The sequence below is a fragment of the Erythrolamprus reginae genome, chromosome 8 (assembly GCF_031021105.1).
Source record: "Erythrolamprus reginae isolate rEryReg1 chromosome 8, rEryReg1.hap1, whole genome shotgun sequence".
NCBI lineage: Eukaryota > Metazoa > Chordata > Lepidosauria > Squamata > Dipsadidae > Erythrolamprus > Erythrolamprus reginae.
In genome coordinates, this window is record NC_091957.1 from 27,835,238 (window position 1) to 27,854,543 (window position 19,306).

Here is a 19,306-nt window from a genome sequence, read left to right on the forward strand (position 1 = left end):
CCCCAATTACACGCATCATTTGCATTTACATTGATTCTTATGAGGAAAATTGCTTCTTCTTACAAACTTTTCTATTTAAGAAGCTGGTCACGGAACAAATTAAGTTCCTAAGTAGAGGTACCACTGTATTATTGTATTATTTCTTATTTTTGTAAGCTGCCCTGAGTCCTAAGGGATTGGGTGGCATAGAAGTCAAATTAAATAGAACTGAAACTGTGCACGCAATGCACAGTAGCAATGATAATGGCCCCTGCACCCCCCACTCTACCCAGTGTGTTTGTTCATATGGACTTGGGACTTATATAGGGCAAAGCCAGAGATGGGCCGCTACTGGAACACCTGTGTGAGATTTGGCTTCTGCGCATGAGCAGCAAGCGAAATCCCGCGTGAAGACGCCTGTGCGAGTGAGATTTCAGCGATTTTCACTGATTTTTCTTTTGCTTCAGCAGATGTTCAGAAGCAAAGATATCCCCAAAAATCGCCGAAATCCTGCCTGCCCATCCTCGTGCAAGATTTCTCTTGCGCAGAAGTCTCACATCAAAGGGCCTGCGCATTCCTGCTGGATGTGCGTGCATCCATGATGGCCTGAGAGGGTGCATCAGTAGCGCCAAAGATGGCAGTCCTGTGCTGGGCAAAGCGGGTGGTCTCCCTCAGTCCCCCCCCTTGTAGTTTGGTTGCCTTTTGATAAGTCTTCTGTACTAATTGAAAATTTCAAAGTAAAGAGATCTGTCTCTCTTTACACCCGCCTGCTGTCTTAGTCTCTGCTCCGTTTCTTCTAGGCTCCCTGGCTGAAAAAATTAATGCTCCGAGGACTCAGCATGGCCAATGCTGCACAGAGCAGTGAATTTGCAAGACAAATGCTCCATTTGTGTGATGATTCTTGCTCCTGTTACCACTGCCAGAGCCCTCTCCGCTCTTGAGGAGACCCAAGGGAGCTAATAAAATGTTTTTAAAAAGGGAAGAGGATATGAAAAATACAAATTAAACTTAACCCGACAGCAAAGGCCAGCTGAGACTGAACCTTTGAGGGATGGGACAGCCTTTCTGGGGGTCATTTATTCTTAATTTCTCTCCCTCTCTCTCTCTCTGCTCGGACAATGACTCAGAACGTTCTAAGCACTTAGAAATGAAATAATAATGAAAGATTATAAACACCAATTGACATCCTCTCCGAGAGTAGCTATTGGAGGCCAGGGAATTTGCTCTCTTGTGGTCACTGACAGCTATGGCAGAAATCCACTTAACCAATGTCTCACTCAGCAAATGTCGGGCTCAACTGCGGTCACAAGTCGAGGGCTACCTGTCCTCTTATTACCAGCCCTTTATTTTCTGATCGGTACCTTTTGAAAACACTAGTTTGGATTATGACGGCATCTCCTTGCAAGGAGAGCAGTGAAGGGCAAGCAAGCCTGCCCTCCTGTGGATGCCTGTGGTCACTACAGCCTGCGTTGACAGGTTAACACAGTGATGGTAAACCTTTTTTCTCTTGGGTGCCAAAAGAGCATGTGTGCATGCTATCGCGCAAGCGTGAGTGCCCACACCCATAATTCAATGCCTGAGGAGGGTGAAAACAGCTTCCCCCCCCCAGAAGCCCTCTGGAGGTCGGAAATGGCCTGTTTCCAAGCTTCTGGTGGGCCCAGGAGACTCGTGTTTCACCCTCCCCAGGCTCCAAAGGCTTCCTGGAGCCGGGGGAAGGTGAAAATGCCCTCCCCTACCCCCCCGGAGGCTCTCTGTTAGACAAAACCACTCTCCCAGAGCCTCTGTGTGAGCAAAAAATCACCTGGCTGGCACATACATGCATGTTGGAGATGAGATTGGCAAAGGTTTGTGTGCCAGCAGATATGGCTCTGCGTGCCACCTATGGCACCCGTGCCATAGGTTCGCCATCACTGAATGAAATGAAAACAGTCGGGGAACTGCTGGATAAGGCCACCCCAGCCAGAGATTCCTTCCAGTGGTGATTTTTTTTAAATTTATTGTTTTTGAGCGTCCTTCCTTCCTTCCCATGGACAGCCAAAGACCCCCTTCCAAGGAAACTATTGATTCTAGAGAGATCGGGTTGCTCTTAAATTTTGATCTGCACCCTGCTTTCAGTCAAGGGGTGCTCAGAGGGGTGGAAAAACAAGGAATTTATCAATTAAAACGGCTCATTTTTAACAACGGCTGGCCTTTGCCCATTTCCAAGCGGGGAGGGCAATTGAAATTCTTAAGTGGCGTAGTTAGTGAATCCCATATCTGCACGTATGCAATGGAGCCGTGGTGGCAAACCTATAGCATGTGTGCCAGAGGTGCCACAGAGAGCCCTCTGTGGGCACTCGAGCCGTCGCCCCAGTTAAGCTCCACCATGCTTGCGCATGTGCCTCACGCTGGCCAGCTGGTCTTCAGGTCTCTGTTGTGCATGTTTGTAGGTGGGGGGCGCATTTGGGGCCATGCATGTGTCTGTGCAGGGGGAGGGCAGAGGTGCCACGTGTGCATGCGGGCGGTGGGTGGGCTGCATGCAGAGGACGCATGCAGATTGTTGACTGCATGTGGAGGAATATATGCACATGTGTGGGGCGCATGCATGAGGTGCATGCATGAGGTCCACATATACACTGCATTTTGGGGATTCGCATGCACATTTTGGGGTTAGCCATCCCTGCAGCAGTAGAGCCTCTCTCTTCAGAAGCAGGCTACCTTTCTTTTGCTCTGTTCTGCTCTGCTCCCCAGGGCGGCGCAGGATCCAAGGCTCCTAAATCCAGAGAGATCCTTCCTCCTCACCATCTGGCTCAGGGGGGGGGGGGGCAATCAAAACAGATCTTCTTCACATGATCTTGCTATTTTTGTTTAAAGAGAAAGGGAAAAAAAGACGCGCTCTGCGCTGGGGGGGCGGTCGGGGGCAGCCCTTCCGTGGTTTGCTTCCTCCCGGAAAATGATTGGACTACAAAGCCGCCACTTCTGCTGCCAGTGGAGAATGGGATCTGTAGTCAGGGACCTTGCAGAGCTGAGGTTTTTCAGAGTGGCTGCTTTTGACGCAGCCCAGAGACCGTGCCGGGGGGGGGGGGAGCGGCAATAAACAGAGCCTCCACGTTCAGGGGAAGGATACCAGGCGTCAAAGAGAAAAGAGTGCAAGAGGGAGTTAGTTGCGGACTCTCATGTCAACTTTTTGGAGGTTTCCAAGGTCCCCAGCTGCCGTGAGACCAAGCACAGGACAAAAATAAAGACACGGTTCTCCTGAACGGCTCCGTGCAAAATTGCATCTATCCTGGGTGTCCGGCCACCCCAAAGTCTGCAAAAAAAGATTTTGGGAATGTCAAGAGGGAGAGGAGGAGGGGGAGGATTGGGAGAGAATTTCAGGAGGCTGATCCTTTTTAGATGCTGGAGAAACCTTGCAATCTTGTGCACGAGTGGAGGAGACCGGCTCCCAGCACCAGGAGTCTTCATCGCCGTCGAGGCCACCTGCTTCCTTGGATCCACCCACATCAGGTTTGTCCTGCTCACTGGGTCCCTTGGAGGCTGTGTTGTCTGGAGGTCTCCCTTGTTCCACCTCCTCCTCGCTCGGGGGGGAAGGCCCTGCCAGGAGGCCCCCTTGTCCTTGCAGGCCTGGCCTCGTTTTGAGCCCCACGGCCTTCAAGATGGCGTCCATCTGCTTCATGTAGTCCAGGTGACCATTTACCTGAAAGGGAAGTCAAAATCAAGGGTCAGACCTGTTGGGTATTTTGGTTACTACAGTGGTACCTCATGATACGAACCCCTCGTCATACGAAATTTTCGAGATACGAACCCAGGGTTCGGAATTTTTTTGCCTTTTCTTATGAACTTTTTTCACCTTACGAACCTGCCGCCGGCCGCTGGGATGCCCCACCTCCAGACTTGAGTCCCTCCCATTTTTTCCCACCCTGTCCTGCACCTTTCTCCTCTCCAGGACTCATGGAGATCAAGAGGGGAGAAAGGTGCAGGACAGGGTGGGAAAAAACGGGAGGGACTCATGGAGATCAAGAGAGACTCTTTTCGCCTTGCTTCGTTGGAACTGCCACCTCTTGCCACCTCTCGCTGTCCCTCCCCCCACTCCGTTCGCCTCAACTTCGTCTGCTGGCAGCTTTTTAAAAAAAAAGCCTTAATGTTTTGGATTTTCCTAATTGGCTTGCACGCATTATTGGCTTTTCCATTGATTCCTATGGGAAACATTGTTTCATCTTACAAACTTTTCACCTTACGAACCTCTTCCTGGAACCAATTAAGTTCGTATGATGAGGTATTACTGTATTACTATTATTAGTATTAGCAGCGTTCAGCTGGCTTAATTTGCAGCGAATTCAGCATGGCAAGAAATTAACCCGTGACTGTGTGAATCACATTTGTTAGCAATAAATGACCACTCCTTCATAAAGATGAAAAGTGCAATCTTTACTTACAATTGTGTTGGTTCATGCATTTACAGATTGCAGGCAGAAAGGCTTATACAGTATTCCAGTCCATATTAATAGTCTCTGGATGCTTCCATGTGCAGGGATGGTTTTGGATTGCCCACCTTTGCACATATGTCCTCAACCGAAGACAATGGAGCACAGAGTAAGGTAGAAGGACGTGTGAGGAGAAAGGAAGAAGTGAAGGGTCAAAAGGGAGGGGCCATCTACTCTGCAGTTATTTATATAGTCTGCAGATTACATGCCTCTTTTGGTCATCAAAAGGTGACACACTGGTCAGTTAACTATGACCTGATCATAGAGACGTGTTTACAAGACAGTGCAAGCATGTGGTAGAGTAGTAAAAAGCCAACAAGACCCTCCTCACAGGCAGAAATAGACTGTTCTGACCCAGCTCCCCAAAGTCGACAAAAATTCCTGAAGTTAAATCAACACTTCCTTTATTAGGAGCGCCAGCAGTCTCGGCAAAAAGTTTCTCTCTCACCTCAGGCCAAGTCCATCCGGCAGGGAGATGAAGAGTTGTCTGCCCCACCTATTCATCTCCACCCCATGCCTTTTCTCCCCAGAGCTAGGGTGGGGCCTCGCTAGCAGTGGTGGCTCTTCCGTCCCAAGGACCGGCCCATAGATTTCCACTGCTCTCCTCTCCTCTGCCTTCTGTGCTTCAGGCACTGGGCCCAGCTGTTCCTCCTCTTCCTCATCAGCCACCTCCAGACCTCAAGATGTTGAGGGCTGATGGACAGCACAATCTCTCTCTCTCTGCCAGCTCCATTCCCTCTTCCCCTTCACAGCTCTCAGGTTGCCCTGATGCCAACCCTGGTCCCCCCTCCGTCTCCTCTGATTCAACTGGGGAAGAAGTGGCCGGCCGAAAGGCCACAGACCTGTCTTTAGATTCACACTGCTCTCCTCTCCTCTGCTTTCTGCACATTCGCACGTCAGGCACTGGGCCCAGCTGTTCCTCTTCTTACTCATCAGCTACCTCCAGACTTGGGGGCTGTTGACTCTCTGAGGGCTGACGGATGGCCCAGGCTCTGCCTCTCTCTCTCTCTGTCTACCAGTTCCATTCCCCTTTCCCCTTCAGAGCTCTCAGGCTGCCTTGATGCTGACCCTGATTCCCACTCCGTCTCCTCATGTGATTCGGCTGCTGACAGGCCACAACACAGACATTCCTCCCTCTGGAAAGGACCCAGCACGGCCAGACGTCCGGTGACCTCTCAATCCAGGGGGAGCAGTGGCTCCCCAAAAGCTCAATTTGCAAAGTTATTAATCTCCACTGCCTAACCTGATGTAAATAAATCAGGTAGGGCAACCTACATTTGTTCTATTTAATCAATCTTTCGGATCCTGATCAATTAAATTAGGTTAAACTTCACCCACATGTTTCTCTGATACAGTTGCTGATACAGAGGAATCGTTGAGTCTGTCATCTGCTCCTCTATAACTGTGTGGTTTGGTTCTGCAACCCAGCAAGACCGATACAGACTTCGGAGGAGAATCAGAACTGCAGAAAAAAGCAATTGCTGCCAACCTGCCTTTCATTGCGGACCTGTATACTGCACAAGTCAAAAAGAGGGCAGTGAAAATATTTACTGACCCCTCGCATCCTGGACATAAACTGTTTCAACTCCTACTCTCAAAACATCGCTACAGAGCACTGCACACCAAGACAACTAGAAACAAAACAGTTTTTCCCCGAATGCCATCACTCTGCTAAACAAATAATTCCCTCAACACTCTCAAACTATTTACTAAGTCTGCACTACTATTACTACTAGTTTTTATTCATCATTCCTATCCCCATTCCCTCCCATTTATGACTGTATCCTTAAGATTTTTATTAATATTGTTTTGTGATTGCTTAATTGACCCTTATGACAAAAATGTTGTACCTCATAATTCCTTGCGAATGTATATTTTCTTTTTTCTACACTGAGAGCATCTGTGCCAAAGACAAACTCCTTGTGTGTCCAATCACACTTGGCCAATAAAGAATTCTATTCTATTCTCTGAATTGGTTCTTTTATTTTCCCCCACAACTGAATTTAAAATTAACTGAACCAACACACACCCAACTCTGCCAAAAGAACATTGGCCATGTGTCCTGGTGCAATGGCTCTGAATGTGGACGGTGGGCAGTTTCTTTTTTAAAAAAGTTCTTCTGTTTGCTTCTAGAATACAGGGACGCACTGTCCCTATTCATGGAGGCTCCACTTAGCTCCTGTATTTAAAATGCTTGGTTGAACTGTCTTGGCTGAATGCAAAGAGGAACCGGAAGCCCGTTGGCATCTGGAGATGCTGATATTATCCCGAAATGCCAAAAGGTTTTGGGCTTCCCGGTTGCCTGATCCTTGACTTTACCAGGCAATCTGCCACTACAGACAATTCTCCCGCCTGCCTTTCCGCTGCTTTCTTTTAATTTTTTAGCAAGACTGGAGCGTTAATTTTTTAAAAAGCCCTGTCGAAAGCCCCCAATGTGCCTCTGATCTTCTGATGCCAGCCGGGGAGCTCAAAGGGTGACAAAAGAAAGCAGATGGCCTAGAAACCAATCAAGGTTTAGCATCAGAACACAACCGTCAGAATTAACGGCAGAGAGGGAGGATAAAAGCGCCATTTGGCCCTGGGCTCCGTTTGGGGAACAAGATGTGCCAACAAAATGTGCAACACAGGAAGCCCCCCCACAATGTTCCCTCTAATTTTTTTTCGGAGTGGGCGGAAAAGTATAGTGTCTGAGTGGCAGTCCCCTTGGGACTAGGCGGCATAGAAGTATGTATGTATGTATGTATGTATGTATGTATGTATGTATGTACGTACGTACGTATGAATGTATGAATAAATAAATAAATAAATACCTTTTTTTTAATTAAAAGAAATTAATAAAAAAACAAAACCAAAATCTATTACTATTAAAACTAAAACAACCAGCAAAATCAAAAACATAACTATTAATAAAAACAGGTGAGGGCTGGGGGTTTTTTCTCTGTTATTATTTAAGTGCTTTTACCATATACTTTAAATCAAGAGTCACTTCTCTCTCTGTTTCTCTCTCTTTCCTGTCATTCTCTGCCTCAATCATTTTCTCATTTCTCTTTTTTCTCCCCTTTTTTCTATCATTTCTCTCTCTTCCTTCCACTCTTCTCTCTCTCTCTCTTGCTTTTTTCCTCCCTCTCACTCTCTTCCTTCCTCTCTCCTCTCTCTCTCTTTCTTGCTCTCTCTCACTCTCTCGCTTCCTTCCTATCTTCTCTCTCTCTCTTTTGCTTTTTCTCTCTCCTTCTCTCTTCCCTCTTGTTCTCTCTCTCTTTTTCTCACTTTCTGTCTCCCTCTCTCCTCTCTCTCTTGTTCTCTTTCTCTCTCTGGTTTTCTTTCTCTCTCTCTCTCTCTCTCTTGCTTTCTCTCTCTCTCTCTCTTGCTTTCTCTCTCTCTCTTGCTTTCTCTCTCTCTCTCACTCTTTCTCATTTTCTCTCTCTCTCTCTTGCTTTCTCTCTTTCTCCCCCCTTTCTCTCTCTCTCTCTCTCATTTTCTCTCTATCTTGCTCTGTCTGTTGCTCTCTCTCTCTCTCTCTCGTTCTCTCTTTCTCTCTCTTCCTTTCTTCTCTGCAGAGGCCAGCAAAAGGTTTTCCTTAGTTTGAATGTTCTGGGCGGGCTGGCAGGGGGATGGGGAGCGCGCACGTATGTGCGTCCAACATTCAAACTAACCTTCACTGGCCTCCGCTGTGAGAAGAATGCCTGCCCCACCTCTCCTGCAGCCCCTTTGCTGACAGCCAGGACGAAAGTGCTCTCGGTGAAGGGACTGCGAGAAGGGTGGGGCGGGCGTTTCCAAAGCGTTCGGAGCGGCTAGCGGCTGGATCAGGAGGACGAGAAGCTGCAGCTGCTGCAGTCACCACTGCGGGAGGAGCCGCACCCCAAGGGGGGAAGCGGAGGAGGAGAAAAAGGGGCTGATCAGGTGGGCGGGCGAGGGGTAGCGGCGAGAAGCCAGGGGCGTGAGGGGGCCAGAGGTGCTGGGTGGCAGGGGGGTGTTTTGGGTTGCGCGAGCGCGCAGGTGCGCACCTTAGCAAGTACAGTGCCCCCCCACCTGGTCCTTTCTGCTGCCAAGCCCCCCCCCCCCCCCGCTTGAACCCCTGCCTCATGCAATGCAGTATATGTTTAGAAAGGCATTTCCAATTCTTGTTGGCTTCTCAAAGACAAACGGAGAACAGTTTTTTTTAAAAAAATATTATCTTAAAACAGCTTCTGGGAATCCCAAAGGTGCCTTTCCCCCTCCTCCCCCTCCCGCAAGAGGCAACTGGACTTTCTGGTTTTTCTTTTGAAGATGTTTTGTTTTTCCTCCAAAGAATCTTTTTTAGCTCTACCTGGATGGTGGAGAATGGAGCAGCAGGTTATCTGCCACATGAATCCCAGCCACTGGTTAGGTCCCACAGAGTTGGCCTTCTCCAGGTCCCGTCACCTAGACAATATTGCTTGGTGGGACCTAGGGGAAGAGCCTTCTCTGTGGGGGGCCCAGCCCTCTGAAACCAGCTTCCCCCGGAGATTCGTACTTCCCCCACCCTCCTTGCCTCCCGCAAGAGTCATTTATGCTGCCAGGCTTGAGGCCACTAGACTCTAGCCCCCTGGCCGATGAATGTGTTGAGAGAAAGTTGACCAAATGTGAATGACTGTCTTTTTATGGGGTTTTTTGGGGGTATGTGTGTGTTAGATTTTAAATTTAATTAATTGGATTTAAGGTACTATATATTGTTCTGTTATATGTTGTAAGCCGTCCTGAGTCCTCAGAGAGGGACGGCATAAAAATCCAAAAAATAAATAAAATATATAAATAAATTATGAACATTGGAACACCACACCCATTTACCTAGAAATCTTCCTTTATATACTGTCTGGGTGTGGCCCACTGTTTCCTAAAGATGTAACTGTCTAAACTTCCTTTCATAGACTCACTTTCTGAACTTTTTCCCATAAAGATATTCCTGTCTGCTTCTTGATCTTCTGACCTGGGCATCTAATAAGGGCTCCTTACCCCCAATTTACCCCTCCTCCTCTCAGTCAGACATTACCATCATTGGAGTTTCTACAGTCTCTGGAGGTTTCTCAGGTTCCAATTCTCCCTCACTCTCACTCTCTGATTCAGCCGGCAAGAACACTGGCTTAGGGTACCAAGATGGGCTCAGTTCACTCTCCTCAGATTTTGTCATTAACTGACCCGGTCGTGGACCACTCACAAGTCCATGCATTTTAAAGCCACTAAGGCTGAGAAAGACGGCTTTGTGTCTGTATTCAGGCCACCTAAAAACGCCAAACCCTACCATCTCTTCAACCACCACTCAACCCCCCCAACTGCCCCTTTTGTCGACCTCTGAACTTTGCTGGATCTCCGCCGTTGCTTCCCGCTGACTTACCAAGGAAGACAGATCCACGTTCACCATCCGGCGGTCCTCCAGACAGACGGGCTGAAGCCCTGCGACGTTCAGCTGAATGGACGCGGTGCGGTAGACATATCTCAACAGCCAGTCTCCCCTGGCGGAGGAAGGAGGAGAGAGGGAGGAACGGGGCTGGATTCACATGTCAGCTGGAGAACATGGGTGGGACATGGGGCTGAAGTCTTTGTAACATTGTCAACAGTCTTGACTATTGCGATGTGCTCTACATGGGGCTACCCTTGAAAAGCGTTCGGAAACTTCAGCTGGTGCAAAATGCAGTGGTGCGTGCAATAGAATAGAATTCTTTATTGGCCAAGTGTGATTGGACACACAAGGAATTTGTCTTTGGTGTAGATGCTCTCAGTGTACATAAAAGAAAAAGATACATTTGTCAGGAATCATGTCGTACAACACTTAATGACTGTCATAGGGGTCAAATAAGCAATGAGGTACGCCCGTATTACTCCATCATTATGCGAGCTGCACTGGTTGCCAGTGGGTCTCCGAACGCAATTCCAGGTGTTGGTTATCACCTTTAAAGCCCAAATGGCTCAGGACCAGGCTACTTACGGGACCGCCTCATATCTCGCTGTGGCTAGTAACTGCCCACAGAGTCGGACTTCTCCAAGTCCCATCTGCCAAACAATATTGGTTGGCGGGACCTTGGTGAAGAGCCTTCTCTGTGGTAGCTCCGACCCTGTGGAATCAACTGTCCCCAGAGATCTGTATTATCTCCTCCCTATCAGTCTTCCAGAAAGCTGTTAAGACCTGGTTTTTCCAGCAGGCCTGGAATTAAATTTGATTGCAAGTATCTATGGATTTTTAAAATTATATTATACACTGCTCAAAAAAATAAAGGGAACACTCAAATAACACATCCTAGATCTGAATGAATTAAATATTCTCATTGAATACTTTGTTCTGTACAAAGTTGAATGTGCACAACAGCATGTGAAATGGATGGTCAATCAGTGTTGATTCCTAAGTGGACAGTTTGATTTCACAGAAGTTTGATTTACTTGGGAGTTATATGGTGTTGTTTAAGTGTTCCCTGTATAGTTTTATCGCACTGTAGAGTTTATTGTTGTGTTTTATCGCTCTTTTTATTACTGTTGTATTTATGAGTGCTGTTAGCCGCTCTGAGTCCGTTTTGGAGTGAGCGGCATATAAATACAATAAATAAATAAATCGGAAAGGCTGCCAGGCAGAAGTCAAGAATCCAGGATGGGTCAAAGACGCGATCTACAGAAATGACAATGGAGCACAGAGGCCGCAGTCCCCTCTCAATTCACCCAGAAAGGAGATTTTAAATCCCACAGCCTCCTTCCCAGTTCTCCCTCACCAGTTGTCTGCATGCAGATTATTTGTCATTGTGCACATAGTTCCTAAACTTTGGGATAAGGTTCACCAATGCATGGGGTGTGGCCCACTACTGGGATAGGGCCTATTCAGAACCGGGCCAAGCAAGCCGGCAATGCAACTTGACTTGTGTGAGTGGCAGGTTGGTGTGCACGCACACAGCTCGACTTGTGCAAGAAGTGGGCGGACTTGCATACACAACTCAAGTTCTCCTCTTCTCTGGGCCGATTAACAGAGTTGGAAGGGCCCCTGTAGGTCCTCTAGTCCAACCCCCCTACCTTAGCAGGAGACCTTACACCATTTCTGACCGATGGCAGTCCAGTCTCTTCTTGAAAGCCTCCAGTGATGAAGCTCACACAATTTCCGAAGGCAACTTCTGTTTCATTGGTTCATTGTTCTCACTGTCAGAAAATTCCTCCTTATTTCTAGGTTGAATCTCTCCTTCTTTAGTTTCCATCCGTTATTCCTTGTCTGGTCTTCGTGTGCTTTGGAAAATAGTTAGACCCCCTCCTCTCTGTGGCAGATCCTCAAATATTGGACAGCTGCCATATCCTGTCTCCCCTGGTCCTTCTCTTCACTAGACTAGCCCAGCCCAGTTGTAAAGATTATGGACCGCTGCTTGGGGATATAGATTAGTGGGGGGGAGTGGGAAGAGAAAAACTAAATTTAATCTTCCCAATACTAAATCCTAGCAAAGGGATCTCCAGAGTGCCTTGGGAGTTGGGCTGTATGCAAATCCAAATGAATGAATGAATGAATGAATGAATGAATGAATGAATGAATGAATGAATGAATGAATGAATGAATGAATATCTTTTCAGAACCTCAGCTTAAAGCCTGTGGCTCTCTCTCGGGAGAGAATTGAAGTCAGAGTGGAGGGTCAAAATTAAAAAAGCCAATTTTTCAAGGAAATTAGGAAACTGAAAGGAAAGGAAGAGAAAAAGAAAAGTGTGTTTGTGTGTATGTACCATTGTTAAGCCCAACAATACCTGCAGAAGCCATTGATGATCCTGCCTGAAATGACTTTGGTGATCAGTTTCCAGGATTTGGGATCGCCTTCTACAGGGGCCCCCAACAGTACCACATCTTCAATGATCCCTTCGCAGTCTGGAAAAAAGAGAGCCACCCAAAGATCAGCCCCCGTGGCATCCCAGAAGAAACCCGCTGAGCTTTGGATCCCCTGCAGGGAGATCCCAGCGCTGCCCCTTGGTGGGCGGTTTGAACTGCCAGCTGTTTGCGTTCTCTCTGAAATTCGAAGGATAATCAAAAGGATTGCTGGAGGGATCTGAGCGAAATCGATTTGGTCATCCGCACCGAGGGGTTGCAGGGGGGTTAGCTTCAGAGCAGGAACCCCAAAACAGAAGTGGGGAGGGAGAGCTGTCCTACCTTTCTCCTTGGCCATCTCCTGCAGGCAGAAGTAGATCACTCTCGCACCAAGACTGAACCCAACCAGGGTCACTGGCCGCTTGCCCTACAAGAGGAAGGGGAGAGAAGAAAAATGAGAAGAGAAAAACAGGTATCCGACACGAATAAACAAACTAACAGCTCTCATAGGAATGTTAAACTTAAGGCCCATAGGCTCAGGTGCTTAGATCTGGCCCTCTGGGCAGCCCTGGAAACAGCAAATGACTAGCCCACGGTGCCTTTGCCAGTGAAAATGGAGCTTGGGAGAGAAATGTGCCTAGCAGGCTCCTTTTCTCTGGTGAAGGGCTTCAGGAGGCTGTCACAGCCAAAAACTGGGCTTGGGGGACACGCAGGGAAGGATGCTTTCCAGGATGTTTTCACTGGCAGAGGGCCAGCAGAAGAAACTAAAAACAAAACAGAAGGAGAAATGTTTCCTCCTTTTGCATTTGAGCATCCAAGAAGGGACAGGAAAAGGAGGAGAAAGGGAAAGAGGGAAGACAAAGTAGGGAAGAGGGCAAGGCAGGAAAAAGAAGGAAAGAGGGGAAGGCAGGCAGGCAGGCAGGCAGGCAGGAAGGAAGGAAGGAAGGAAGGAAGGAATAGGGTGTCCAGGGGGAAAGCATTTTGAAATTCCCTGATATTTCCCAGACATTTTCCTGTAACTTGCGATCTAGGTAAGGCACGGTCGTAGATGACGTCATACCAAATGGCTAAGCCGTGGAGGAAGCTGAGGAAGCAAATTGTTGCACAATTATTGCTTGACTCTGCTAGGCAGCCAATCCTTTTTTAAAAACATGACTTTTCTCTGACTTTTAAACATTTTAATACAGTTTGATTTCCCCCTCTGGTTTATTCCATTTTTTTCACGAATTCCCTGATAATTCCCTAATATTTCCCGAACTGTTGATTTCCCTGATAATTCTCTGATTTCCCTGTTTTCCAGGTTTGCTGGACACCAGAAAGGAAGGAAGGAAAGAAGGAAGGATGGATTATAAAGAGAGGAAAGGGAGGGGTTGAGAGAAGTCCTGCCACCCGAAGCTCAAAACACATCCCTGATACAACCCTCTATGAAATCGAGTTTGACACCCCTGAACTATCTTGTCTCTAGTCCTCATTTTGGGAGATGCAAGCCAAAGTTCCCTAGGATGCGGGTGGTGAGAACATGCAACGCCCACCCCTGTGACTGGAGTGGCTTATTTGCTTTCAGGCTATCCGAAACAAGGCAGCCATTTTCCTAATTGCATTTTATATTCTTCCACCCGTGGTAGCAGTGAGGTAGGTGGGTGGTGGGTGGGAATGAGACAGCAAACGAGGGAGCTGAGTCTCAGCACCTTCCTTACTGGGAATCCTCTGGCTCTGGAATCTTTTCCTGGCCAGTGTGGATTTCTACAAAACTGGAGGGCAGGCTCTGTGTTATAGCCCGAGACGAACACGGATGACATGCCTTTTAAAGAAACCCTATCAAGCCCAGTGTTTCTCAACCTCGGCCACTTTAAGATGGGCAGACTTCAACTCCCATAATTCCACAGCTTATGTTCCGAGTCCGACCTAGGCATTCTCCAAACCATAAAGCAGACTCTGTGTGAGGGCAAAAATCCCTTTTTCATTAAGTTACCATGAATTCTTCTCATTCGCATACAGCAAACTCTTTCAAGGGTGAATCTACAGTCACAGACCTTATCAGGCTTGGAGAGCTGCCAGGCCGAGATATTGAAAACCTGGCAAGGAGTCTCTAAGAATCATGAACCAATTAAGCAAACTAATTGTCTTCTGCAAACTCCCCTCCCCGTTTTCTCCTTTTTTATTCCCTTTGGGAGAGGATTCCCATTCATCGTCCACCTGTGGCCTTACTCCCAAGTCGACCCTTGTTCCTCAGCTGTTCCTTTCATCTGGCAATTCTGGGAAAAGGCTCCAGGTGTTCTTCTGCGTCACTGACGTCTGACTCCAAAGGCAGCTGATAACTGTCAGACATCTCTGGCCCTGTTTCTGCCTTGGGTGGAGAGCACTCGTTTGAGCCTTCATCAGACTCCCCAACCTCCTCGCTGTCCGAATCTACTGCCAGCTCTGCTGGAGAGTCACAACAGCTTATAAGGTTTACAACAGGGTTGGTATGGGAGTGGGAGGGGGCAGCCTTTCTTCGACTTACCTGCTGCCGGCTGAGTAGTATCTGTGCCAAGTGTTTCCCGACCTCAGTGGAGCGATGGAGACACACACCCCAGGGGTTGTCGATCACACCAGCCACCGCCAGCAGAGAAGCAGGCAAGGTGAGGGCTGTCACGATCCCTGGGAGGAAGAGGAGCCAACGGGATGGGTGAAAAATGAGAAAAAATGCCTGAGGGGAATCGACGTAGCCTTGTGAAGCTGTGGGACTTCAGCTGCCATGGATTAAGCCCATGGGGTGGGGGGTGGGGGGAGGAGAAGGGCCATTGTGCCCTCTTAATAATGGCAATGAAAAAGATAGAATCAGGTTCATCCTCGGACAGGGGAAAGAGAGATGGTCCTTCTATGTCTCTAGTTTAACAAAAAGAAGAACCAGGGGAGACACGATAGCAGTCTTCCAATATTTGATGGGCTGACACAAAGAAGAACAAGTCAAACCATTCTCCAAAGCACCTAAGGGTAGAACAAGAAGTAATGGGTGGAAACTAAACAAGGAGAAATTTCCTGACAGTTAGAATAACTGATCGGTGGAACAGCTTGCCTCCAGATGTTGTAAATGCTCCAATTTTGGAAGTTTTTAAGAAGAGATTGGGCAACCAGCTGTCAGAAATGATATAGGCTTTCCTGTCTAAGCAGGGGGTTGGACTAGAAGACCTCCAAGGTCCCATCTGACTGTGTTATTCTATTTTGTTTTTTTGGAGACGCCAAGAAAACGGCCTGGATAAGTTGGTGTGAAATCATAGAACACAGGAGTTTTGTAAGTCTTGTAGTCCAAACCCCTGCTTGGGCAGGAGACCCTATATCTGTGGTGATAAACCTATGGCATGGGTGCCACAGGTGGCACATGGAGCCATATCTGCTGGCATGCGAGCCGTTGCTCTAGGTCAGCTCCAGTGCACATGTGCATGCTGGCAAGCTGATTTTCAGCTCACATGGAGGCTCTGGGAGGGTATTTTCAGCCGCTGGGGGGCAGAGGAGGGCATTTTCACCCTCCCTAGGCTCCAAGAAAGCCTCTGGAGCCTGGGAGGGTGAAAAATAGGCCTAATGGGCCCACTGGAAATCAGGAAATGGAGGATGGGGATCAGTATCGGGTTTTATTTTATTCATTTATTTATTTGTTTGTTTCATCAAGAATGTATTGGTGGTATACAAAGATATAATAATAAGATACATGATGCTAGTAAGAGAGAAACATTAGGACAGGGGACAGAAGGCACTCTGATGCACTTATGCATGCCCCTTACTCACCTCAGGAGTCAGGAGAGGTCAACAATGAGTAGTCTAAGGGAAAAGTTTTGGGGGTTAGGTGATGATACTACAGAGCAAGTTCCATGCATCAACTACTTGGTTACTAAAGTCGTATTTCCTGCAGTCGAGCTTGGAGAGGTTTATTTGGAGTTTGTTATCTGTTGTGTGCTCGTGTGTTGTTGTGGTTGAAGCTGAAGTAGTCGTTGACAGGAAGGGCGTTGGGTTCTTGCCAGTATGTTGGAAGACGCCGCACCGCTGGTAAAAATAGAGCTGCGTGCACAGCTCTGGGTCTCCTGCAGGCGCAGGTGCGGGTTCCAGCGAGATTTTCCTTCTGCGCATGCGCAGGAAGCACAATCGTGCGAGGGGACATACGGGCAAGAGAGATTTTGGACATTTCTTTTGCTTCTGCGCATGTATGGAAGCAAAAAAGTGCTGAAATCATGTGCATGTGCATCCCCACACAAGATTTTGCTTCCTGCGCATGCGCAGGAGCAAAATCTCGCAGGGACGTGCGTGCCTGTCTGCCCGACATCCAGGTAGTGGCGGCAGAGTTAACCCCTGCCTGGTGGGGATCATGCAGCATGCATGGGGGGGCATTGAATTATGGGTGTGGGCATGTGCGATAGCGCACGTGTGCACGCTTTCGGCCCCCAAGGAAAAAAAGGTTCGCCATCCCTGCCTATTATTATTATTATTATTATTATTATTATTATTAATAATAATAATAATAATAATTAGATTTTTACACTGCCCTTCTCCAAGGACTCAGGGTGGCTCACAAAATACAATGCAATAATGATATGCGTACAAATCTAATAATTAAAATTCTAAACTAAAATCCCCTTATATTTAAAAAATCCATCAATTAACTCAATCATATCCACACATAACATTTAATGATCAGAAAGAAGTGGGGGGGGGGGCATGCTCTAATTGCCCCAGGCCTGGAGATATAGATAGGTCTTAAGGCTTGGGCGGAAGGCGAGCGGGGTGGGGGCAGTGCGAATCTCTGGGGGAGCTGGTTCCAGAGGACCGGGGCTGCCACAGAGAAGGCTCTTCCCCTAGGCTCCGCCAGACGGCACTGTCTAGTTGATGGAACCTGGAGAAGGCCAACTCTGTGGGACCTAATCGGCTGCTGGGATTTGTGTGGTAGAAGGTGGTCATCACTATACCACTATACCATTCGCTACCGTGCTTGTACAAGTGCCCACACACATAATTCAATGCCTGGGGACTGTGAAAATGGCTTCCCCCGCCCGCCAGAGTCTCTCTGGAGGCCTAAAACAGCCATTTCCCAACTTCTGGTGGGCCCAGTAGGCCTGTTTTTCACCCTCCCCAGGCTCCAGAGGCAACAATGCCTTCCCCCATCCCCCTGGAGACACTCCGGAAGCCGAAAATGTCATCTCAGAGCTTCGGGCGAGCCGAAAATCGGCTGGCTGGCAAGCACATGCACATTGGAGCTAAGCTAGGACAACAGCTCATGTGCTGGCAGATATAGCTCTGCATGCCACCTGTGGCACCCGTGCCATAGGTTTGCCATCACCGCCCTATACCCTTTCAACCAAGTCCCCCAAAGCTGAGGTCAGACAGAAAGAGCCACGTTGTTTTTTCCCTCACCTCGTAATGATGCCCTCTCAAGCTGCTCCCTCACTCACCCGCCAAGACGGTGTATTTCAGGGCCTCCTGAGCCACCATATTGACCAGCCCATTCCACAAGGTGTCGAGGGCGCTGCCCAGCTCCAGCAGGTATTTGGATTCCCAGGCTAAGCAGTATTGCTCCTTGGACTGCGAGAGGCTGCTCCATGGAGCCGTAAAGCTGCCTGCCGAGGGACAAAGGATGGAGACAAAGGCGTGAGGGAAGAGGGACGCTCAACACCAGGCCTCAGGCGTGGCTGCTGGTCTTCTCTGTCCCAAGGACCGGCCCATAGATTTCCACTGCTCTCCTCTCCTCTGCCTTCTGCACATCCGTGCATCAGGCACAGGACCCAGCTGTTCCTCCTCTTCCTCATCAGCCACCTCCAGACCTTCGGGCTGTGGACTCTCCATCTGAGGGCTGACGGATGGCCCAGGCTCTGCCTCTCTCTTCTTTTCCTTTTTCTTTCTCTCTCTCTTTTTCTCTCTTTCTTCTTTTCTCTTTCTTTCTCTCTTTCCCTCTCCCCCCTCTCTCTTTCTCCCCTCCTCTTTCCCTCTCCCTCTCTCTTTTTCCTTCCCAATTTCTCTCTCTCTCTCTCTCTCCCAGCTCCATTTCCTTTCTCCTCTCAGAGCAATCAGGTTGCCCTGATGCCAACCCTGATTCCCATGCCTCCTCCTCCTCTGATTCAGCTGGTGAAAAGGTGCCGCCTGACAGGCAACACCTGTCTTTAAAATAATTCTCTCCTCTGCCAGACACTGAGGGCATTCACACCTTCGCTTCTCACCTGAGGGAAAATTTCCTACACCTCAGGAGGCATTGACCTCAGATCAGGGAAGCAAAACGGTGTGGAAAGTTAAACAGGGGTGCTTGTAAAACAAAACAAAGGGGAATTGTTTTATAGCCAAGTATGTTAGAGAGCAGCGGCTAAGGTCAAGTGAGGAAAATGGACCCGCAGCGAAAGGGGGGGGGGGAATCAAATTTGCTACCAAGGCCAGTTCTCCTTGGGGAACAAGGAGCTCAGAATATTAAAGAAACCTTAACATCAAAAAAGCACAACAAAGAATGTTCTTTCTGCACCAACTCAGGAAGCTCAAACTGCCCAAGGAGCTGCTGATACAATTCTACAGAGGAATAATTGAGTCTATCATCTGCACCTCTATAACTGTCTGGTTTGGTGCTGCAACCCAACAGGACCGACACAGACTTCAGAGGAGAATCAGAACTGCAGAAAAAACAATTGCTGCCAACCTGCCTTCCATTGAGGGCCTGTATAATGCATGAGTCAAAAAGAGGGCTGTGAAAATATTTACTGACCCCTCGTATCCTGGACATAAACTGTTTCAATTCCTACCCTCAAAACATCACTATAGAGCATTGCACACCAAGACAACTAGACACAAGAACAGTTTTTCCCAAATGCCATCACTCTGCTAAACAAATAATTCCCTCAATACTGTCAAACTCTTCATTAAGGATGCATTACTATTACCGGTAGTTTTTTTTCTCATCATTCCTATCACCCATTTCCTCCCACTTAGGACTGTATGACTGTAACTTGTTGCTTGTTTCCTTTTGATTTATATTAATATGGATTGTTTCCTCATTGCTTATTTGACCCCTACGACAATCATTAAGTGTTTTACCTCATGATTCTTGACAAATGTATTTTTTCTTTTATGTACACTGAGAGCA

At 48.0% G+C, this 19,306-nt stretch overlaps 1 protein-coding gene across 1 annotated transcript in view; it reads right to left on the minus strand.

The window, feature by feature from the left end:
• Window positions 1-2,799: 2,799 nt before the first annotated feature.
• TMCO4 (transmembrane and coiled-coil domains 4) overlaps window positions 2,800-19,306 on the minus strand; it is a 42,057-nt gene continuing 25,550 nt past the window's right edge. The window contains exons 10-15 of the mRNA XM_070759479.1: window positions 17,637-17,801; window positions 14,720-14,856; window positions 12,559-12,643; window positions 12,162-12,279; window positions 9,793-9,910; window positions 2,800-3,655 (exon numbers count right to left, since the gene is read on the minus strand). Coding sequence (XP_070615580.1) covers window positions 3,293-3,655; window positions 9,793-9,910; window positions 12,162-12,279; window positions 12,559-12,643; window positions 14,720-14,856; window positions 17,637-17,801 — 986 coding nt within the window. The 3' untranslated portion in view covers window positions 2,800-3,292. The remainder of the gene's footprint in view (window positions 3,656-9,792; window positions 9,911-12,161; window positions 12,280-12,558; window positions 12,644-14,719; window positions 14,857-17,636; window positions 17,802-19,306) is intronic.